Source organism: Salmo salar, chromosome 04 (assembly GCF_965601325.2).
Source record: "Salmo salar chromosome 04, fSalSal1, whole genome shotgun sequence".
NCBI classification, from domain to species: Eukaryota; Metazoa; Chordata; class Actinopteri; order Salmoniformes; family Salmonidae; genus Salmo; species Salmo salar.
Genome location: NC_138294.1, coordinates 88,491,607 through 88,516,501, shown reverse-complemented (window position 1 = coordinate 88,516,501; position 24,895 = coordinate 88,491,607). Strand labels below are relative to the sequence as shown.

Here is a 24,895-nt window from a genome sequence, read left to right as displayed (position 1 = left end):
ACTTACAGGACCAACACTCTGATCCAGAGAGACTTACAGGACCAACACTCTGATCCAGAGAGACTTACAGGACCAACGCTCTGATCCAGAGAGACTTACAGGACCAACGCTCTGATCCAGAGAGACTTACAGGACCAACGCTCTGATCCAGAGAGACTTACAGGACCAACGCTCTGATCCAGAGAGACTTACAGGACCAACGCTCTGATCCAGAGAGACTTACAGGACCAACGCTCTGATCCAGAGAGACTTACAGGACCAACGCTCTGATCCAGAGAGACTTACAGGACCAACGCTCTGATCCAGAGAGACTTACAGGACCAACGCTCTGATCCAGAGAGACTTACAGGACCAACGCTCTGATCCAGAGAGACTTACAGGACCAACGCTCTGATCCAGAGAGACTTACAGGACCAACGCTCTGATCCAGAGAGACTTACAGGACCAATTAGGGTTAAGTGCCTTACTCAAGGAAACGTCGGCAGATTTTTCACCTAGTCGGCTCAAGAATTCGAACCAGCAACGTTTTGGTTACTGGCTATTACTCTCTCTATTAAAGGGTAATTCCACCAAAGTTAACATTTGGGTTGTAATGATGAAGTATTTAGTAATGCCCTACATGCATATCCTTTCACATCACAGTAATAACACATTGAGGTACTGTTCAAAGGTGAGCTACTCACAATGTCGTCCTCGTAGTCGACGTCAGGCTCTGAAGGCGGCGTGCTGTACTGTTTCCTCTCCAGCCTCATCTGCAGCTGGCGCACCTGGCTTCTCAGCACCTCCACTTCCTGTTTATACCCCGCCTCCATCTGCCTGAGGCGCTGCTGCACCGCGTCCATAGGCACCGGCAACCCATCATCATCCAGGTAGGCCGGGTGGGGCTGGGGGGAGGCTGAGGAGCAGGGAGAGGCTGGGAGGAGCTGGCTGGTTGAAAAGGTGGGAGGTGAGCTGGTGGTGGTTGGGCCCATGATGGCAGCGTAGCCAGAGCTGCTCCTGACTGCAGAGAGCCAGCTGGACCCTGACTTGACAGGGCTGGAGCTGGCTGGGGCTGGAGCCGAGGAGCGAACCCTTTCCTCCCTCTCCCTTCGGCCGTACTGCCAACCTCCGTTAGGCACGGCCACACCCTGGGCGCGTAGCAGCTTGCCAGCCAGGCGTCGGCTCTGGTAGGCTGTGGGCTGGAGGGCCCGACAGAAGCCTGACGAGAGGTTGGCTGAGAGGCCAGAGTGGCTGGCTGCAGTGCTGCAGGCAGACTGGACCATGCCCTGGACACTCTCCCAGTGAGAGCCCAGCAGAGACAGCTCCTCACTGACACGCAGTTGGCTCTGGGAGACCGGGCGTCGTAACGCCACCGCCTGGCTGTTGTCAACAGGGGGCACTGTGGAGTCAGAGGATTCTGCTTCTTTTGATGTTGGTACTGCTACCACACATTCTCTCAGAGGCACCAAGTTTCTACCACTCACACTCTCTGTCCTCTTCCCCTCTCTCGCCTCTCCCTGGGTCTTGGGTAAGGCCCATTCTGGGGCTTTGGGCTGGCCTAGACTTTCTCTCCTGCTAGGGGGCAGCGTTGGTAGGGTCTCTGCTTCGTCTGTGAGCGTCTCGGTGGAGTCCTCCATGGCCGTAGGGAACATGGGAACTAGCTGCTCGAGTGCCAGCAGCTCTGCAGAAGCGGAGGGGGCATTCTGGAGGCCGCTGGTGATTGGCCCGTTCAGAACAGCTGCCGGTAGTGGGCCCTTCCAGGCAGGAGGTGATGGTATGCAGGCAGGACGGGTAGTGACCGAGGCAGTCCTGGAGTGACTGTCAGCCGTCTGATGTGGCAGTCGAGGCGGAGGAACTGGGGGGCTAGTGGTCTGGGAGAGGGCCTGGTGGAGGATGGGTGTGAGCAGGGGGAGAGGGGGGAAGTGAGAGAGGCCCTGCTCCAGAGCGATGGGGGGGAGGGGCAGGGAGGGCAAGGGCTGGGTGGTGAGACAGATTTCCTCTCTCATCTCCGCCTCCTCGAAGCCCTCTTCCCTCTGCTCCATCTCCACTGGTGTAGTAGGAGGAGTCTGAGTGACAGGCTCCACCTCCGAGTCGTCGCTTTCCAATCCCGTGTCAGGGCTGACGTCCTCGGGGCTGTCGGGTGCGGCCCCTCCTCCTACAGAAGCCATAGGCTCCAGGCCATGGGCAGTGCGGCCCTCCTGACAGTGCTTGTTGAGGTTGGGGTCGCTGGAGGTGCGGGTGAGGGCCACCCCGTTCTCAAAGGCAGACACCAGGTTGTCCATGGAGCGAGTCTTAGGAAGCCTGCACAGAGGGGTATAAATACAAAAGTGGTGGAGCTTCATTAATCTGTGAGCTTCCCTTCTGTACCACTACAGGGCAGGCAGGTGAGCTTCCCTTCTGTACCACTAGAGGACAAGCAGGTGAGCTTCCCTTCTGTACCACTAGAGGGCAGGCAGGTGAGCTTCCCTTCTGTACCACTAGAGGGCAGGCAGGTGAGCTTCCCTTCTGTACCACTAGAGGGCAGGCAGGTGAGCTTCCCTTCTGTACCACTAAAGGGCAGGCAGGTGAGCTTCCCTTCTGTACCACTAGAGGGCAGGCAGGTGAGCTTCCCTTCTGTACCACTACAGGGCAGGCAGGTGAGCTTCCCTTCTGTACCACTAGAGGGCAGGCAGGTGAGCTTCCCTTCTGTACCACTAAAGGGCAGGCAGGTGAGCTTCCCTTCTGTACCACTACAGGGCAGGCAGGTGAGCTTCCCTTCTGTACCACTACAGGGCAGGCAGGTGAGCTTCCCTTCTGTACCACTAAAGGGCAGGCAGGTGAGCTTCCCTTCTGTACCACTAAAGGGCAGGCAGGTGAGCTTCCCTTCTGTACCACTACAGGGCAGGCAGGTGAGCTTCCCTTCTGTACCACTACAGGGCAGGCAGGTGAGCTTCCCTTCTGTACCACTACAGGGCAGGCAGGTGAGCTTCCCTTCTGTACCACTACAGGGCAGGCAGGTGAGCTTCCCTTCTGTACCACTACAGGGCAGGCAGGTGAGCTTCCCTTCTGTACCACTACAGGGCAGGCAGGTGAGCTTCCCTTCTGTACCACTAGAGGACAAGCAGGACCTCAAATCAAACTATTTTTGTCACATGCGCCAAATACAACCTTACCTTGAAATGCTTACTTACAAGCCCTTAACCAACAGTGTAGTTCAAGAAGAATTAAGAAAATATTTACCAAATAAACTAAAGTAAAAAAATAACATAAAATAACAATAACGAGGCTATATACAGGGGGTACCGGTACCGAGTCAGTGTGGAGGCTATATACAGGGGGTACCGGTACCGAGTCAGTGTGGAGGCTATATACAGGGGGTACCGGTACCGAGTCAGTGTGGAGGCTATATACAGGGGGTACCGGTACCGAGTCAGTGTGGAGGCTATATACAGGGTGTTACGGTACAGAGTCAATGTGGAGGCTATATACAGGGGGTACCGGTACAGAGTCAATGTGGAGGCTATATACAGGGGGGTACTGGTACAGAGTCAATGTGGAGGCTATATACAGGGGGTACCGGTTCAGAGTCAATGTGGAGGCTATATACAGGGGGTACCGGTACAGAGTCAATGTGGAGGCTATATACAGGGGGTACCGGTACAGAGTCAATGTGGAGGCTATATACAGGGAGTACCGGTATAGAGTCAATGTGGAGGCTATATACAGGGGGTACCAGTACAGAGTCGATGTGGAGGCTATATACAGGGGTACCGGTACAGAGTCAATGTGGAGGCTATATACAGGGGGTACCGGTACCGAGTCAGTGTGCAGGGGTACAGGTTAGTCGAGGTAATATGTACATGTAGGTAGGGGTGAAGTGACTATGCATAGATAATAAACAGCGAGTAGCAGCAGTGTACAAAACAAAGGGAGGGTCAATGTAAATAGTCCTGTGGCCATTTGATTAATTGTTCAGCAGTCTTATGGCTTGGGGGTAGAAGCTGTTGAGGAGCCTTTTCTAAAAACACTAGAGCTATAGATACAGAGGCCCACATGCAGGTTTTCACCATGAGCCTGTTCATCTTGATTTACCCCACTGTGAGTAAATCCTTAAATCAATAACTAAAATAAATCCTTGAAAAAGACAAGAGCTCAGAGATACAAGGAGATATAATTAAGTCAAGGTTTTTTTGCACACAGAGACAGAAGAATGGAGTGGGTGGATAGCCCTACCTGTCCAGGGACCGCGAGGTGAGCTCGTCTCCCTGTACACTGGGGGACAGGTAGAGCTCCATGACGTCCTCGGCAGAGGTGCAGGGGGAGGAGGTGGGCAGGTAGACGGCCGTCCACAGCTGCAGGGCTCGGGTGTGGCACACCGGCTGCAACACCTGGACACGGGGGACAGGTAGGAGACAGAGGACAGAGGTCAATAACAGACACCTGGACACGGGGACAGGTAGGAGCAGAGGACAGAGGTCAATAACAGACACCTGGACACGGGGACAGGTAGGAGCAGAGGACAGAGGTCAATAACAGACACCTGGACACGGGGACAGGTAGGAGCAGAGGACAGAGGTCAATAACAGACACCTGGACACGGGGACAGGTAGGAGCAGAGGACAGAGGTCAATAACAGACACCTGGACACGGGGACAGGTAGGAGCAGAGGACAGAGGTCAATAACAGACACCTGGACACGGGGACAGGTAGGAGCAGAGGACAGAGGTCAATAACAGACACCTGGACACGGGGGACAGGTAGGAGCAGAGGACAGAGGTCAATAACAGACACCTGGACACGGGGGACAGGTAGGAGCAGAGGACAGAGGTCAATAACAGACACCTGGACACGGGGACAGGTAGGAGCAGAGGACAGAGGTCAATAACAGACACCTGGACACGGGGACAGGTAGGAGCAGAGGACAGAGGTCAATAACAGACACCTGGACACGGGGACAGGTAGGAGCAGAGGACAGAGGTCAATAACAGACACCTGGACACGGGGACAGGTAGGAGCAGAGGACAGAGGTCAATAACAGACACCTGGACACGGGGACAGGTAGGAGCAGAGGACAGAGGTCAATAACAGACACCTGGACACGGGGACAGGTAGGAGCAGAGGACAGAGGTCAATAACAGACACCTGGACAGGTAGGAGCAGAGGACAGAGGTCAATAACAGACACCTGGACACGGGGACAGGTAGGAGCAGAGGACAGAGGTCAGTAACAGACACCTGGACACGGGGACAGGTAGGAGACAGAGGACAGAGGTCAATAACAGACACCTGGACACGAGGACAGGTAGGAGCAGAGGACAGAGGTCAATAACAGACACCTGGACACGGGGACAGGTAGGAGACAGAGGACAGAGGTCAATAACAGACACCTGGACACGGGGGACAGGTAGGAGCAGAGGACAGAGGTCAATAACAGACACCTGGACACGGGGACAGGTAGGAGCAGAGGACAGAGGTCAATAACAGACACCTGGACACGGGGACAGGTAGGAGCAGAGGACAGAGGTCAATAACAGACACCTGGACACGGGGACAGGTAGGAGCAGAGGACAGAGGTCAATAACAGACACCTGGACATGGGGATAGGTGGGAGACAGAGGTCAGAGGTCAATAACAGACCACAAATAACTTTGTCTCAGTAAAGCCATTTTAAATGTCGCCGATATTCACTACATGGCCAAAAGTATGTGGACACCCCTTCAAATTAGTGGATTTGGCTATTTCAGCCACACCCGTTGCTGACAGGTGTATAAAATCGAACACACAACCATGCAATCTCCATAGACAAACATTGGCATTAGAATGGCCCGTACAGAAGAGCTTAGTGATTTTCAACGTGGCACTGTCATAGGTTGCCACCTTTACACCTAGTCAGTTCGTCAAATTTCTGCCCTGCTAGAGCTTCCCAGGTCAACTCTAAGTGCTGTTATTGTGAAGTGGAAACGTCTAGGAGCAACAACGGCTATGCCGTGAAGTGGTAGGCCACACAAGCTCATCAAACGTGACCGCCAAGTGCTGAAGCGCGTAAAAATCGTCTGTCCTCAGTTGCAACACTCACTACCAAGTTCTAAACTTCCTCTGGAAGCAACGTCAGCACGAGAACTGTTCGTTGGTAGCTTCATGATATGGGTTTCCATGGCCGAGCAGCTGGCTATAGTGGTGTAAAGCTCGTCGCCACTGGACTCTGGAGCAGTGGAAACGCGTTCTCTGGAGTGATGAATCACGATTCACCATCTTGCAGTCCAACGAACGAATACGGGTTTGGCGGATGCCGGGAGAATGTTACCTGTCCGAATGCATAGTGCCAACTGTAACGTTTGGTGGAGGAGGAATAATTCCATTAAAGGGAAATATTAACGATACAGCGTACAATGACATTCCGGACGATTCTGTGCTTTCAACCTTGTGGAAACAGTTTGGGGAAGGCCCTTTCCTGTTTCAGCAGGACAATGCCCCAGTGTAGTTTTTTGTTTTTTTAAATATGCTATTGGTGCTCATCCCCTGAATATATTGGATGAGTACATATTTCCTTTGTTAACCCTTAGCAGTCTAAACTGGGGGAGGGAGTTAAACTAAACTAAATGGAATTGTTTTAAGAAGGTCATACCAAGGATAATTCAAATATTAGATTTAGAATTTTAAGATCCCTTGAAGTATCATAAAATGTATTTTTTTTGGGGCCTTACTGCTACTAGCCTATAAAAACACAGAGTAACAGATTCACTACATCCTGAGAGTAACAGATTCACTACATGGAACAACAGATTGTTTCCGAAGTGTCTGTCCTATATCTGAGAGATGTAAGAAAGATCAGGAAATATTTGTTATTAATATATATATATATTTTTACACATGTATTTAACCCCTTATTTTTTGCCACTAAACAGTCTCCATACATATAGATATATATATATATACACACATAGATATATATATATATATACTTCCATTCATGTTTTCAACTGGTACCAGGGGACCTTCAGAAGAGGGTTGTTCGGCGTTCCTAGAGCAAAATGTGTTGGAGAGAGAGAGTCTCACCTTTCCACAGAGGGGTCATATTAGTATGTAGCCCAAACACTTTTCATGCTACAGACCATTTTGTGAGAAGACTGATTTCTGGGCAAATTTTTTTTTGTTTTCTGCCCTTCTGACATTTTTTGCTACTGTGATATGTGAAGCACACCTGATCCCTCTGTTAACAACCAGGAGAGGACAGGAGAAGACAGGAGAAGAGAGGAGAGAAGAGAGGAGAAGAGAGGACAGGAGAGGACAGGAGAGGAGAGGGCAGGAGAAGAGAGGAGAGGACAGGAGAGGAGAGGAGAGGGCAGGAGAAGAGAGGAGAGGGCAGGAGAAGAGAGAAGAGAGGAGAGGACAGGAGAAGAGAGGAGAGAGGACAGGAGAGGGCAGGAGAAGAGAGGAGAGGACAGGAGAAGAGAGGAGAAGAGAGGAGAGGGCAGGAGAAGAGAGGAGAGGAGGACAGGAGAGGGCAGGAGAAGAGAGGAGAGAAGAGAGGAGAAGAGAGGACAGGAGAGGACAGGAGAAGAGAGGAGAGGACAGGAGAGGACAGGAGAAGAGAGGAGAGGGCAGGAGAAGAGAGGAGAGGACAGGAGAAGAGAGGAGAGGGCAGGAGAAGAGAGGAGAGGGCAGGAGAAGAGAGGAGAGGGCAGGAGAAGAGAGGAGAAGAGAGGAGAGGACAGGAGAAGAGAGGAGAAGAGAGGAGAGGACAGGAGAAGAGAGGAGAGGACAGGAGAAGAGAGGAGAAGAGAGGAGAGGACAGGAGAAGAGAGGAGAAGAGAGGAGAGGACAGGAGAAGAGAGGAGAGGAGAGGACAGGAGAAGAGAGGAGAAGAGAACAGGAGAGGACAGGAGAAGAGAGGAGAAGAGAGGAGAAGAGAGGAGAGGACAGGAGAAGAGAGGAGAAGAGAGGAGAGGACAGGAGAAGAGAGGAGAGGAGAGGAGAGGACAGGAGAAGAGAGGAGAGGACAGGAGAAGAGAGGAGAAGAGAGGAGCGGGGACAGTAGTGGTTACCATATCATGACCGGGGATAAAGAGGAAGTTCTGGAAGTTCTTGTTGCCAGTGCGGAGCAGAGACCAGACAGAGCAGGTACGGTTGTAGATGTTGCGGACCTCTCTCTCCCGCCCGTTGTTACACAGGAATGTCCCGTACAGACACGAGTACGTGTGCTGCACCAGCTTGACCTGGGGGAGAGAAACAAAAACATGCACTTTAGGCCTTAACACATTCCTTAATACACACAGTAACAGTACACTCCTAACCTACTACACAGAACACAGTAACAGTACACTCCTAACCTACTACACAGAACACATACAGTAACAGTACACTCCTAACCTACTACACAGAACACATACAGTAACAGTACACTCCTAACCTACTACACAGAACACATACAGTAACAGTACACTCCTAACCTACTACACAGAACACAGTAACAGTACACTCCTAACCTACTACACAGAACACATACAGTAACAGTACACTCCTAACCTACTACACAGAACACATACAGTAACAGTACACTCCTAACCTACTACACAGAACACATACAGTAACAGTACTCTCCTAACCTACTACACAGAACACATACAGTAACAGTACACTCCTAACCTACTACACAGAACACAGTAACAGTACACTCCTAACCTACTACACAGAACACATACAGTAACAGTACACTCCTAACCTACTACACAGAACACATACAGTAACAGTACTCTCCTAACCTACTACACAGAACACATACAGTAACAGTACTCTCCTAACCTACTACACAGAACACAGTAACAGTACACTCCTAACGTACTACACAGAACACAGTAACAGTACACTCCTAACGTACTACACAGAACACATACAGTACACTCCTAACCTACTACACAGAACACATACAGTACACTCCTAACCTACTACACAGAATACATACAGTACACTCCTAACCTACTACACAGAACACATACAGAACACAGTACACTCCTAACCTACTACACAGAACACATACAGTAACAGTACACTCCTAACCTACTACACAGAACACATACAGTAACAGTACACTCCTAACCTACTACACAGAACACACGTAACAGTACACTCCTAACCTACTACACAGAACACATACAGTAACAGTACACTCCTAACCTACTACACAGAACACAGTAACAGTACACTCCTAACCTACTACACAGAACACAGTAACAGTACACTCCTAACCTACTACACAGAACACAGTAACAGTACACTCCTAACCTACTACACAGAACACAGTAACAGTACACTCCTAACCTACTACACAGAACACAGTAACAGTACACTCCTAACCTACTACACAGAACACAGTAACAGTACACTCCTAACCTACTACACAGAACACATACAGTAACAGTACACTCCTAACCTACTACACAGAACACAGTAACAGTACACTCCTAACCTACTACACAGAACACAGTAACAGTACACTCCTAACCTACTACACAGAACACATACAGTAACAGTACACTCCTAACCTACTACACAGAACACAGTAACAGTACACTCCTAACCTACTACACAGAACACATACAGTAACAGTACTCTCCTAACCTACTACACAGAACACATACAGTAACAGTACACTCCTAACCTACTACACAGAACACATACAGTAACAGTACACTCCTAACCTACTACACAGAACACATACAGTAACAGTACTCTCCTAACCTACTACACAGAACACATACAGTAACAGTACACTCCTAACCTACTACACAGAACACAGTAACATACAGATAGGTCTTTACAATTCTCAAAATCCTTACATACAACACGCAAAACACTGATCAAAGGTTACAGTTTGACATGTATTTCATGTAGAAACCTTAAATGATCTTTAAGAAAGGTCTTATATGCCAACAGAAGACTAGTAAATTGTGACTTACTCTCCAAAGAGACAGTGTGTGTAGGAGAGAAAGAGATATTAGGCAAGAGCAAAGAGAACGAGAGAGAGTGAATGTGTGAAGAGAGATTGACAAAGAAGGAGATAAAGAGAACGAGAGAGAGAGAGTGAATGTGTGAAGAAAAGAGAGATTGACCAAGAAGGAGATAAAGAGAACGAGAGAGAGAGTGTGAATGTGTGAAGAAAAAAGAGATTGACAAAGAAGGAGATAAAGAGAACGAGAGAGAGAGAGTGAATGTGTGAAGAAAAGAGAGATTGACCAAGAAGGAGATAAAGAGAACGAGAGAGAGAGAGAGTGAATGTGTGAAGAAAAGAGAGATTGACCAAGAAGGAGATAAAGAGAGAGAGATGGTAAGCGAAGGTGTAGTAGTGTACGTACCAGGAAGGCTTCGTTGAACTCGAAGAGGCATGGGAACTGTTTGAACAGCTGATGAACACAGTCCAGCCACTGGAGGAAGACAGGACACTGCTCACTGACGTCGGCAGCATTCTCCTGGTGACCGCAGCGGTCACCAAACTTATGACCATAGTCCAACCACTCCGTCTCCACCAGCACCTGGAAACCCTGTGGAAGAGACGGATCCAGTTCTCTCTCTCTCTCTCTCTCTCTCTCTCTCTCCCCCGCCATTCAGTTTTCTTTATTGTAGTGCTCCATTGTGACACGAATGTGTAAATAAAACCTCTGTATAAAAGGTGTGGTTGTTGTTGTTGTTGGTAAATTCAAATGGGATGTGTGAAACAACTGGTTAAACCGTCAATATACTCATCACAGAACAGGAAAACTGATAACAGCTGCATCCGTGTTACAGTGAAGCACATCGTTTTCATCATTACATCAACAGTATCCTCGGGGCCAGTGTTTTGTGTGTACCTCTAGTGTCCTATAGAACGGGTCCAGCAGGATCTTGGCCAGAGCCACAATCTGGGGGGTACGGTCCCAACCGTCTGAACAATGCACCAGGACAGGACGTCCCTCCCTTTCCACCGCAGAACACACCAGAGTGGCCGCCTTCAGCATGACGGACAGGTGCTGCAGCCAACGGGTGCTCTCCAGAGCAGATAGCCAACTGTGAACGCACAAACCCGGAGGGGCGACCAATGAGAACAGGTCTAGGAGGTTCTAGAATGTATTTCCCCCCCCGAGGCTTCTGAAGGTAAATCATAAACACAGCCGGGTTGGGTAACCGGGGACAACCCTGACATCGGGGAGAGGGAGTAGACCCTCTAACCTAGATGTGTCATTTTAAAAGGGGTCACTACAGCACCTCTTTCAGAATACCAGGAACTCTACCACTAGAATAACCCTCACTGATTACAGGTTGGGGAATTGGGGCATGCACTGTCCACATGCAACGAGACATACACAAGACGTGGGTTCAAATACCATTTGAATTTTTCCCCAAGTACTTTAAACGTTTGCTTTAGTCTGCCTGGAGTCGCAGGTGAGCGGGGTGTTGTACCCTTGGGACTTTTTCTATTGCTTGTCGTCTAGTGTGTGACTGGCAAGTTCAATAAAGCACAGCTTAAGTATTTGCAAATTATTTCAAATTGTATTTGAACCCAGGTCTGACATGCAAAAAAAAAAATACATGAACACCACAAATACACTTTGGACAAACAGCTAGCCTGCCCAGCGGTCTCTCTCTCTCTGTGGTGTAAACTTACTGAGGCCTGGACCAGAGAAATGTCAGAGGGATCCACTTACTTGCCAGGGTCAGGGATCTGGCTGCAGACGGCTCGGAGGGACTGGAAGCTGTTCCTAATGGAGTGGATGTTGGCCATGCCCATGAACATCACCTCACAGTTAGGGTAGTACTCTGGAACATACAGCATTATACTACAGTTAGGGTAGTACTCTGAAACATACATCATTATACTACAGTTAGGGTAGTACTCTGAAACATACATCATTATACTACAGTTAGGGTAGTACTCTGGAACATACTACAGTTAGGGTAGTACTCTGAAACATACATCATTATACTACAGTTAGGGTAGTACTCTGGAACATACTACAGTTAGGGTAGTACTCTGAAACATACATCATTATACTACAGTTAGGGTAGTACTCTGGAACATACTACAGTTAGGGTAGTACTCTGAAACATACATCATTATACTACAGTTAGGGTAGTACTCTGAAACATACATCATTATACTACAGTTAGGGTAGTACTCTGAAACATACATCATTATACTACAGTTAGGGTAGTACTCTGAAACATACATCATTATACTACAGTTAGGGTACGACTCTGAATCATACAGTGCATTCGGAAAGGGCATTCCTTCCCTTTATCCACATTTTGTCACGTTACAGCCTTATCCCAAAATGGATGAAATACAAACACACAACACCCCATAATAACAAAGCAACAACAGTCAAAACATTTCTTGGGGAGCACATTGATAATTTTTATTTTTTTAAAACGATACCTTATTTACATAATTATTCAGACCCTTTGCTATGAGACTAGAAATTGAGCTCAGGTGCATCCTGCTTCCATTGATCATCCTTGAGATGTTTCTATAACTTGACTGGAGTCCACCTGTGGTAAATTCAATTGATTGGACATGATTTGGAAAGGCACAAACCTGTCTTTATAAGGTCCCACAGTTGACAGTGCATGTCAGAGCAAAAACCAAGCTGTGAGGTCGGAGGAATTGTCCGTAGAGCTCCGAGACAGAAATGTGTCGAGGCACAGATCTGGGGAAGGGTACCAAAACATTTCTGCTGCATTGAAGATCCCCAAGAACACAGTGATCTCCATCTCACCATTCTTAAATGGAAGAAGTTTAGAACCACCAAGACTCTTCCTAGAGCTGGCCGCCCGGCCAAACTGAGCATTTGGGGGAGAAGGGCCTTGGTCAGGGAGGTGACCAAGAACCCGATGGTCACTCTGACAGAGCTCCAGAGTTCCTCTGTGGAGATGGTTATCCTTCTGGAAGACTAGTCAGGATCGATGGAAAGATGAATGGAGCAAAGTTTAGAGATCCTTGATGAAAGCACTCTGGAGCAGGTCCAGGACCTCAGACTGCGGGGCGAAGGTTCACCTTCCAACAGGACAACGACACTAAGCACACAGCCAAGACAACACAGGAGTGTCCTTGAGTGGCCCAGCCAGAGCCCAGACTTGAACCCGATCGAACATCTCTGAAGAGACCTGAAAATAGCTGTGCAGTGATGCTCCCCATCCAACCTGACAGAGTTGAGAGGATCTGCAGAGAAGAATGGGAGAAACTCCCCAAATACAGGTGTGCCAAGCTTGTAGCGTCCTACTCAAGAAGACTCAAGGTTGTAATCACTTCCAAAGGTTCTTCAGCAAAGTACTGCTCAGGGACTGTCAACATGTACATCTCTACTGCTCAGGGACTGTCAACATGTACATCTCTACTGCTTAGAGACTGTCAACATGTACATCTCTACTGCTTAGAGACTGTCAACATGTACATCTCTACTGCTCAGGGACTGTCAACATGTACATCTCTACTGCTCAGGGACTGTCAACATGTACATCTCTGCTGCTTAGAGACTGTCAACATGTACATCTCTACTGCTCAGGGACTGTCAACATGTACATCTCTGCTGCTTAGAGACTGTCAACATGTACATCTCTACTGCTTAGAGACTGTCAACATGTACATCTCTACTGCTTAGAGACTGTCAACATGTACATCTCTACTGCTTAGAGACTGTCAACATGTACATCTCTACTGCTTAGAGACTGTCAACATGTACATCTCTGCTGCTTAGAGACTATCAACATGTACATCTCTGCTGCTTAGAGACTATCAACATGTACATCTCTACTGCTTAGAGACTGTCAACATGTACATCTCTGCTGCTTAGAGACTATCAACATGTACATCTCTACTGCTTAGAGACTGTCAACATGTACATCTCTACTGCTTAGAGACTGTCAACATGTACATCTCTACTGCTCAGGGACTGTCAACATGTACATCTCTACTGCTTAGAGACTATCAACATGTACATCTCTACTGCTTAGAGACTATCAACATGTACATCTCTACTGCTTAGAGACTGTCAACATGTACATCTCTACTGCTTAGAGACTGTCAACATGTACATCTCTACTGCTTAGAGACTGTCAACATGTACATCTCTACTGCTTAGAGACTGTCAACATGTACATCTCTACTGCTTAGAGACTGTCAACATGTACATCTCTACTGCTTAGAGACTATCAACATGTACATCTCTACTGCTTAGAGACTATCAACATGTACATCTCTACTGCTTAGAGACTATCAACATGTACATCTCTACTGCTTAGAGACTATCAACATGTACATCTCTACTGCTTAGAGACTATCAACATGTACATCTCTACTGCTTAGAGACTGTCAACATGTACATCTCTACTGCTTAGAGACTGTCAACATGTACATCTCTACTGCTTAGAGACTGTCAACATGTACATCTCTACTGCTTAGAGACTATCAACATGTACATCTCTACTGCTTAGAGACTATCAACATGTACATCTCTACTGCTTAGAGACTGTCAACATGTACATCTCTACTGCTTAGAGACTGTCAACATGTACATCTCTACTGCTTAGAGACTATCAACATGTACATCTCTACTGCTTAGAGACTGTCAACATGTACATCTCTGCTGCTTAGAGACTGTCAACATGTACATCTCTACTGCTCAGAGACTGTCAACATGTACATCTCTACTGCTCAGGGACTGTCAACATGTACATCTCTGCTGCTTAGAGACTATCAACATGTACATCTCTACTGCTTAGAGACTGTCAACATGTACATCTCTACTGCTTAGAGACTGTCAACATGTACATCTCTACTGCTTAGAGACTGTCAACATGTACATCTCTACTGCTTAGAGACTATCAACATGTACATCTCTACTGCTTAGAGACTGTCAACATGTACATCTCTACTGCTTAGAGACTATCAACATGTACATCTCTACTGCTTAGAGACTATCAACATGTACATCTCTACTGCTTAGAGACTGTCAACATGTACATCTCTACTGCTTAGAGACTATCAACATGTACATCTCTACTGCTTAGAGACTATCAACATGTACATCTCTACTGCTTAGAGACTATCAACATGTACATCTCTACTGCTTAGAGACTATCAACATGTACATCTCTACTGCTTAGAGACTGTCAACATGTACATCTCTACTGCTTAGAGACTATCAACATGTACATCTCTGCTGCTTAGAGACTGTCAACATGTACATGTACATATTAGCCATTTAGCAGATGCTCTTATCCAGGGAAACTTACAAAAGCAATTATGGTTAAGAGCTCAGGGGCACAGCGACAGATTTCTTCACCTAGTCGGCATGGGGATTTAAATCCAGCGACATTTTGGTTACTGGTCCAACGCTCTGAACCGTTAGGTTACCGGCCCGCCCCTAGATAACCTGATTGATGAGTTGTCTCCCAGCTCAGAACACACGAGTCTGTCAGACTGACGGAGTTTGAAGGTCAACGAGACGAGTGACTTGCTTCATAACAGTAGCTCTTAGAGGAACACAACCACAGCATGGAGGGGGTGATGTAACACCTCTCTCTGGCTGTTCCACTAGGAGGCACCAAGAGGAGACATATGGAAGTATGGTGCCTGACAAAACATCCAGGTTAGGAGGCAACAGCCACCCACAGTATTATGTGTGTACTGACCTTCACACTCACAGCCACCTCCCTTGGCACGGTTGGCCACTGCAGCGGTGTAGGAACGAGCATCGAGGATAAGAAGCTTTTGTGGCGCAGTGTTGGCATCAGGGCCTGGGCATCCTGTCAGAGAGGAGTCTGAGGGAGGGAGAGAGAGAGGAGGATTTAGATTTAGTGGTGGGGTGTAGGGGTAGACAGGTAGACACAGAATGAGGGACGGAGAGAAAAAGAGATGGATGGCGCAGATAGACGACAGGTAGAGAGAATGAGAGATGGCGAGTTGGGAGAGAGGGAGCGAGGGAGAGAGGAAGAGAGAGGAGGGTTAAGGACAGGGGCGTAATGATCGATAGTGCTGGCTCAGCTCGTCCCCTGGAGAAAATCAATATCTCCTTCTGATGATGACCACTGCAGCACTGCTTAGTAACAGCTACCACGGCGACGGGCAACAAACATCGCTAGGGGACGGTGATCGGTAGGCGGGGAAGAGCCTCATCATGCTGATCTGCCTGCCTGCCTCTTCTGTCTGCCTGCCTCTGTCTGTCTGTCTGCCTGCCTCTGTCTGTCTGTCTGCCTGCCTCTGTCTGTCTGTCTGCCTGCCTCTGTCTGTCTGCCTGCCTCTGTCTGTCTGCCTGCCTCTGCCTGCATGCCTGCCTCTGCCTGCATGCCTGCCTCTGCCTGCATGCCTGCCTCTGCCTGCATGCCTGCCTCTGCCTGCCTCTGCCTGTCTGGCTGCCTCTGCCTGTCTGGCTGCCTCTGCCTGTCTGGCTGCCTCTGCCTGTCTGGCTGCCTCTGCCTGTCTGCCTGCCTCTGCCTGTCTGCCTGCCTCTGCCTGTCTGCCTGCCTCTGCCTGTCTGCCTGCCTCTGTCTGTCTGCCTGCCTCTGTCTGCCTGCCTGCATGCCTGCCTCTGCCTGCATGCCTGCCTCTGCCTGCCTCTGCCTGCCTGCCTCTGCCTGCCTGCCTCTGCCTGCCTGCCTCTGCCTGCCTGCCTCTGCCTGCCTGCCTCTGCCTGCCTGCCTCTGCCTGCCTGCCTCTGCCTGTCTGGCTGCCTGCCTCTGCCTGTCTGGCTGCCTGCCTCTGCCTGCCTCTGCCTGTCTGCCTGCCTCTGCCTGTCTGCCTGCCTCTGCCTGTCTGCCTGCATGCCTGCCTCTGCCTGCATGCCTGCCTCTGCCTGCATGCCTGCCTGCCTCTGCCTGCCTGCCTGCCTCTGCCTGCCTGCCTCTGCCTGCCTGCCTCTGCCTGCCTGCCTCTGCCTGCCTGCCTCTGCCTGCCTGCCTCTGCCTGTCTGCCTGCCTCTGCCTGTCTGCCTGCCTCTGCCTGTCTGCCTGCCTCTGCCTGTCTGCCTGCCTCTGCCTGTCTGCCTGCCTCTGCCTGTCTGCCTGCCTCTGCCTGCCTCTGCCTGCCTGCCTCTGTCTGCCTGCCTGCCTCTGTCTGCCTGCCTGCCTCTGTCTGTCTGCCTGCCTGCCTCTGTCTGTCTGCCTGCCTGCCTCTGTCTGCCTGCCTGCCTGCCTCTGTCTGCCTGCCTGCCTCTGTCTGCCTGCCTGCCTCTGTCTGCCTGCCTGCCTCTGTCTGCCTGCCTGCCTCTGTCTGTCTGCCTGCCTGCCTCTGCGATCCTATGGTTGTAGCGATGAACTTAACCTTAAGATGCTTGTGTCATACTGTTCTCTCTCCTACCGCATGGCAAGCAGTACTGATGCACCAAATCTGGAACCAACCGGACCCTGAACAGCTTCTACCACCAAGCCATAAGCTCCCGACTGGATCAGCGGTCTCAGGCACTGCATCTCAGTGCAAGAGGTGTCACTACAGTCCCTGGTTCGAATCCACACTGTATCACATCCAGACGTGATTGGGAGTCCCATAGTGCGGCGCACAATTGGCCCACCGTCGTCCGGGTTTGACCGTCATTGTAAATATGAATATTGTTCTTAATTGACTTGCCAAGTTAAAAAAAAGGTTAAATAAAATCAGACTGCTGAATAGTTAATTAACATGGTTACCCCGACTACCTGCATTGACCCTCATATTTTATTCTACTGACTGTCCTCACACAGGCTCTATAACCCTCACTGGACTGTAATGACTGACTGTCCTCACACAGGCTCTATAACCCTCACTGGACTAACGACTGACTGTCCTCACACAGGCTCTATAACCCTCACTGGACTGTAATGGCTGACTGTCCTCACACAGGCTCTATAACCCTCACTGGACTGTAACGACTGACTGTCCTCACACAGGCTCTATAACCCTCACTGGCTCTATAACCCTCACTGGACTGTAATGACTGACTGTCCTCACACAGGCTCTATAACCCTCACTGGACTAACGGCTGACTGTCCTCACACAGGCTCTATAACCCTCACTGGCTCTATAACCCTCACTGGACTGTAATGACTGACTGTCCTCACACAGGCTCTATAACCCTCACTGGACTGTAATGGCTGACTGTCCTCACACAGGCTCTATAACCCTCACTGGACTGTAATGGCTGACTGTCCTCACACAGGCTCTATAACCCTCACTGGACTGTAATGGCTGACTGTCCTCACACAGGCTCTATAACCCTCACTGGACTAACGGCTGACTGTCCTCACACAGGCTCTATAACCCTCACTGGACTAACAGCTAACTGTCCTCACACAGGCTCTATAACCCTCACTGGACTGTAACGACTGACTGTCCTCACACAGGCTCTATGACCCTCACTGGACTAACGACTGACTGTCCTCACACAGGCTCTATAACCCTCACTGGACTGTAACGACTGACTGTCCTCACACAGGCTCTATAACCCTCACTGGACTAACGATTGACTGTCCTCACACAGGCTCTATGACCCTCACTGGACTGTAACGGCTGACTGTCCTCACACAGGCTCTATAACCCTCACTGGACTGTAACGGCTGACTGTCCTCACACAGGCTCTATAACCCTCACTGGACTGTAATGGCTGACTGTCCTCACACAGGCTCTATGACCCTCACTGGACTGTAACGACTGACTGTCCTCACACAGGCTCTATGACCCTCACTGGACTGTAACGACTGACTGTCCTCACACAGGCTCTATAACCCTCACTGGACTGTAATGACTGACTGTCCTCACACAGGCTCTATAACCCTCACTGGACTGTAACGGCTGACTGTCCTCACACAGGCTCTATAACCCTCATTGGACTAACGACTGACTGTCCTCACACAGGCTCTATAACCCTCACTGGACTGTAACGGCTGACTGTCCTCACACAGGCTCTATAACCCTCACTGTCCTCACACAGGCTCTATAACCCTCACTGGACTAACGACTGACTGTCCTCACACAGGCTCTATAACCCTCACTGGACTGTAACGACTGACTGTCCTCACACAGACCATATGACCCTCACTGGACTGTAACGACTGACTGTCCTCACACAGGCTCTATAACCCTCACTGGACTGTAATGACTGACTGTCCTCACACAGGCTCTATAACCCTCACTGGACTAACGGCTGACTGTCCTCACACAGGCTCTATAACCCTCACTGGCTCTATAACCCTCACTGGACTGTAATGACTGACTGTCCTCACACAGGCTCTATAACCCTCACTGGACTGTAACGGCTGACTGTCCTCACACAGGCTCTATAATCCTCACTGGACTAACGACTGACTGTCCTCACACAGGCTCTATAACCCTCACTGGACTGTAACGGCTGACTGTCCTCACACAGGCTCTATAACCCTCACTGTCCTCACACAGGCTCTATAACCCTCACTGGACTAACGACTGACTGTCCTCACACAGGCTCTATAACCCTCACTGGACTGTAATGACTGACTGTCCTCACACAGGCTCTATAACCCTCACTGTCCTCACACAGGCTCTATAACCCTCACTGGACTGTAACGACTGACTGTCCTCACACAGGCTCTATGACCCTCACTGGACTGTAACGGCTGACTGTCCTCACACAGGCTCTATAACCCTCACTGGACTGTAACGACTGACTGTCCTCACACAGGCTCTATAACCCTCACTGTCCTCACACAGGCTCTATAACCCTCACTGGACTGTAACGGCTGACTGTCCTCACACAGGCTCTATAACCCTCACTGGACTGTAACGACTGACTGTCCTCACACAGGCTCTATGACCCTCACTGGACTGTAACGGCTGACTGTCCTCACACAGGCTCTATAACCCTCACTGTCCTCACACAGGCTCTATAACCCTCACTGGACTAACGACTGACTGTCCTCACACAGGCTCTATGACCCTCACTGGACTGTAACGGCTGACTGTCCTCACACAGGCTCTATAACCCTCACTGGACTGTAACAACTGACTGTCCTCACACCATGTTCCCCAAGGTCAGGGTAGCATCCTCAGTCCTCTGTGATGATAAATTTAGCATGTTGAAGGTGACTAGCCACCATGTTCACCAAGGTCAGGGTAGGGTAGGGTTAGGGTAGGGATAGGTCAGGGTAGGGTAGGGTTAGGGTAGGGTTAGGGTAGGGGTAGTGTAGGGTTAGGTCAGGGTAGGGTAGGGTTAAGTTAGGTCAGGGTAGGGTTAGGGTAGGGGTAGTGTAGGGTTAGGTCAGGGTAGGGTAGGGTTAGGTTAGGTCAGGGTAGGGTTAGGGTAGGGGTAGTGTAGGGTTAGGTCAGGGTAGGGTAGGGTTAGGTTAGGTCAGGGTAGGGTTAGGGTAGGGGGAGTGTAGGGTTAGGTCAGGGTAGGGTAGGGTTAGGGTAGGTCAGGGTAGGGTTAGGTCAGGGTAGGTCAGGGTAGGGTAGGGTTAGGGTATGTCAGGGTAGGGTAGGGGTAGTGTAGGGTTAGGTCAGGGTAGGGATAGGGTAGGGGTAGTGTAGGGTTATGTCAGGGTAGGTCAGGGTAGGGTAGGGCTAGGGTAGGTCAGGTTAGGGTTAGGTCAGGGTAGGTCAGGGTAGGGTCGGGTTAGGGTAGGAGTAGAGTAGGGTTAGGGTAAGGGTAGGGTAGGTCAGGTTAGGGTTAGGTTAGGGTAGGTCAGGGATAGGGTAGGGGTAGTGTAGGGTTAGGTCAGGGTAGGGTTAGGGTAGGGTAGGGTTAGGGTAGGTCAGGGTAGGTCAGGGTAGGGTAGGGTAGGGTCAGGGTAGGTCAGGGTAGGGTAGGGTTAGGGTAGGTCAGGTTAGGGTTAGGTCAGGGTAGGGTAGGGTAGGTCAAGTTAGGGGTAGTGTAGAGTAGGTAAGGGTAGGGTAGGGTTAGGGTAGGTCAGGGTAGGGTAGGGTTAGGGTAGGGATAGTGTAGGGTTAGGTCAGGGTATGTCAGGGTAGGGTCAGGGTAGGGTGGGTCAGGGTAGGGTAGGGTAGGTCAGGTTAGGGTTATGTCAGGGTAGGTCATGTTAGGGTATCAAATTTCAAATTCAAAAAACCCTAGGGTAGGGTAGGGTCAGGGTAGGTCAGGTCAGGGTTGAATTGAAACAGCCTTCAAGACAAACTAATGGGTCCAGTAGATCTGCTTTTGGTGATTTGGCACCGGTACAATGGTCGTCACCTTCCAGGATTTTGGGTATGTCAGGGTAGGTCAGGTTAGGGTTAGGTCAGGGTAGGTCAGGTTAGGGTAGGGTAAGTCAGGGTATGTCAGGGTAGGGTAGGGTCAGGGTAGGATAGGTCAGGGTAGGGTAGGTCAGGGTAGGTCAGGTTAGGGTTATGTCAGAGTATGTCAGGGTAGGGTAGGGTAGGTCAGGGTAGGGGTAGGGTAGGTCAGGGTAGTGTAGGGGTAGGTCAGGGTAGTGTAGGGGTAGGTCAGGGTAGGGTATGTCAGGGTATGTCAGGGTATGTCGGGGTTAGGGTAGGGTTAGGGTAGGTCAGGTTAGGGTTAGGGTAGGTCAGGTTAGGGTAGGGTAGGGTCAGGGTAGGTCAGGGTTAGGGTAGGGAGGGGGTAGGGTAGGGTCAGGGTAGGTCAGGTCAGGGTTGAATTGAAACAGCCTTCAAGACAAACTAATGGGTCCAGTAGATCTGCTTTTGGTGATTTGGCACCGGTACAATGGTCGTCACCTTCCAGGATTTTGGCACTGTACAGGTGCTCAGTAGGAGTTGAAACAGTCGTGTGAAGACTCCCTTGAGCTGGTCGGCACAGACCTTCAGTACTTTGCCCCGTAGTCTGGGCCCGGTGCTTTGTGTGGCTTAATATTTAACAAGCATGAGGCCACCTCGTTCTCTTATCAGGACAGGAGAGGATTTGGGGATAATCTCACATATTTTTGTTTACATTCGTCTTTAAAAATCAAACGGTGTCAAATCTTCCATAAAAAAAACAACAGTTTAGGTCGTTTACAAAGGATGAACAGTCTGCCATGTTATTGATCTCTCCTTTCTCTTCCCACCATTACATTAAGACCCGTCCCATGCTTCTCTTGGATTGCCTGTACATATCCTCTGCTCCACTTTATCCTTGAAATCATTTTTTTTGCTTTCCATATTTTTTGACCTGAATTAATTTCCTTTCTCCTTTAGAGCATTAGTATCTCCGTTGAGGAATGAAAAAAACGTATTTTCATTGAGACACATTTTCAAATCCTTAAGACACCCAAGGCTTGTTTGTTGGGAAATATTCTTGACAGTTGTTGTGTGTGTTAATGACAGTATCCTCACAGAACTGGATGTATGACGTAATGCTGTCTATCAACTCGTGGGGATTCCTGCACGAGTCAAAAGTACACCTCGCAGTCTGTGACATCAAAGCAATCCTTCAGCTCCTTCCCTACTGTCCTCTTTCCATACCGGAATAGATTTCTCTACAGGGTTTTTCACGCATCACCTGCATCTCGGTAGGAGATGGTTTGATTTCCAGACGGATGCTCTGCACATCGCCATCTATCCGTCCTCTACATTGACATAACACTGATCCAGGACACGAGTTGGACAGGTGACGTAATGTTGCAGTGGGGAGGTGCGCGGACAGGGAGTGCCTATTAAAATCCCCAAGCACAAACACTGTCCGGTCAGTTGATTGTGAAAATGCAGCATTGAAACAGTCTGTAATCCTGTCAGCAGCTTCCTTATTGTTAAGTCCAGGCACATAGGCCAGAATAACGGTCATTTTCCAAACTCACATGGTAGATAGAATGGCCTGAATGATACAAGGAGAATCTCATAGTCTCTGATGCACATTTCAATCACATTACACTGCATGGCCCAAGTCCTATCTACAAAGATACATGGCCCCCCCGCCTATTGATTTATGTGACGTTGTTTTGTCTCCATCTGCTCTAAATGACAGTGTATCCATCAAAATGTTCACATCAATATTGTCCTGCTTGAGCCACGTTTCTGTAAAGCAGATTAAAAGTACTTCTCCTAAAGTCCTCTTCAGCTGTAACCGCTATCTCCTCCCAGTTTGTTATTTTAACGACGTCCCATTTGACAGGGGGATCACCGGGAGCGGGTGACGTCTCCCCTCCTCCTCCTCCTCCTCCTCCTCAGTAATCTGTTCCTGATACCGCCTCTAGAGCCTCGCTTCTACTTAGTTCCCCTTTTTGGACTTTGTAGAACAACCATCAGGCAAGGCAATGCTGTTTTTGGAGTGTGTGAGCTGTATCATCTGGGAAAGAGAGCAGAAACTCGGGGGAGTAGGCGACGGACCAACTCGGGGGAGTAGGCGACGGACCAACTCGGGGGAGTAGGCGACGGACCAACTCGGGGGAGTAGGCGACGGACCAACTCGGGGGAGTAGGCGACGGACCAACTCGGGGGAGTAGGCGACGGACCAACTCGGGGGAGTAGGCGACGGACCAACTCGGGGGAGTAGGCGACGGACCAACTCGGGGGAGTAGGCGACGGACCAACTCGGGGGAGTAGGCGACGGACCAACTCGGGGGAGTAGGCGACGGACCAACTCGGGGGAGTAGGCGACGGACCAACTCGGGGGAGTAGGCGACGGACCAACTCGGGGGAGTAGGCGACGGACCAACTCGGGGGAGTAGGCGACGGACCAACTCGGGGGAGTAGGCGACGGACCAACTCAGGGGAGTAGGCGACGGACCAACTCAGGGGAGTAGGCGACGGCGGCTGATTAACTCACTGAATCCATACAATCTCCAGTAGTGATTGGAAAGTTTTCTGCATATTACAGAGATTAGGATTAAGGTGGTCACACACCACGAAGAAAACACTTAAAACTTGTGACACACTTTGATTTAGACAAAAGAAAATAGAACGATATAACAACAAACAAACAATTCACGCAGGTGAGGATGCTTTTACCCCTTCCTACATGTACATGTTACCTCAATTACCTCCACTAACCTATACCTACATGTACATGTTACCTCAATTACCTCCACTAACCTGTACCCCTTCCTACATGTACATGTTACCTCAATTACCTCCACTAACCTATACCCCTTCCTACATGTACATGTTACCTCAATTACCTCCACTAACCTATACCCCTTCCTACATGTACATGTTACCTCAATTACCTCCACTAACCTATACCCCTTCCTACATGTACATGTTACCTCAATTACCTCCACTAACCTATACCTACATGTACATGTTACCTCAATTACCTCCACTAACCTGTACCCCTTCCTACATGTACATGTTACCTCAATTACCTCCACTAACCTGTACCCCTTCCTACATGTACATGTTACCTCAATTACCTCCACTAACCTGTACCCCTTCCTACATGTACATGTTACCTCAATTACCTCCACTAACCTGTACCCCTTCCTACATGTACATGTTACCTCAATTACCTCCACTAACCTGTACCTACATGTACATGTTACCTCAATTACCTCCACTAACCTATACCCCTTCCTACATGTACATGTTACCTCAATTACCTCCACTAACCTGTACCCCTTCCTACATGTACATATTACCTCAATTACCTCCACTAACCTGTACCTACATGTACATATTACCTCAATTACCTCCACTAACCTGTACCTACATGTACATGTTACCTCAATTACCTCCACTAACCTATACCCCTTCCTACATGTACATGTTACCTCAATTACCTCCACTAACCTATACCCCTTCCTACATGTACATGTTACCTCAATTACCTCCACTAACCTATACCTACATGTACATGTTACCTCAATTACCTCCACTAACCTATACCCCTTCCTACATGTACATGTTACCTCAATTACCTCCACTAACCTGTACCCCTTCCTACATGTACATGTTACCTCAATTACCTCCACTAACCTGTACCCCTTCCTACATGTACATGTTACCTCAATTACCTCCACTAACCTGTACCCCTTCCTACATGTACATGTTACCTCAATTACCTCCACTAACC

The 24,895-nt window shown here is 49.3% G+C and overlaps 1 protein-coding gene across 6 annotated transcripts in view; it reads right to left on the bottom strand.

Moving 5' to 3' along the window:
• The window catches only part of mtmr4 (myotubularin related protein 4), a 125,724-nt gene that overhangs the window by 9,010 nt on the left and 91,819 nt on the right, over positions 1 to 24,895 (bottom strand). For all 6 annotated transcript variants that reach the window (XM_045717405.2, XM_082974775.1, XM_045717406.2 and 3 more), the window contains 7 exons: positions 15,621 to 15,749; positions 11,636 to 11,747; positions 10,802 to 10,997; positions 10,310 to 10,495; positions 8,003 to 8,173; positions 4,192 to 4,346; positions 684 to 2,280 (listed from right to left, as the gene is read on the bottom strand). In XM_045717405.2, coding sequence (XP_045573361.1) covers positions 684 to 2,280; positions 4,192 to 4,346; positions 8,003 to 8,173; positions 10,310 to 10,495; positions 10,802 to 10,997; positions 11,636 to 11,747; positions 15,621 to 15,749 — 2,546 coding nt within the window. The remainder of the gene's footprint in view (positions 1 to 683; positions 2,281 to 4,191; positions 4,347 to 8,002; positions 8,174 to 10,309; positions 10,496 to 10,801; positions 10,998 to 11,635; positions 11,748 to 15,620; positions 15,750 to 24,895) is intronic.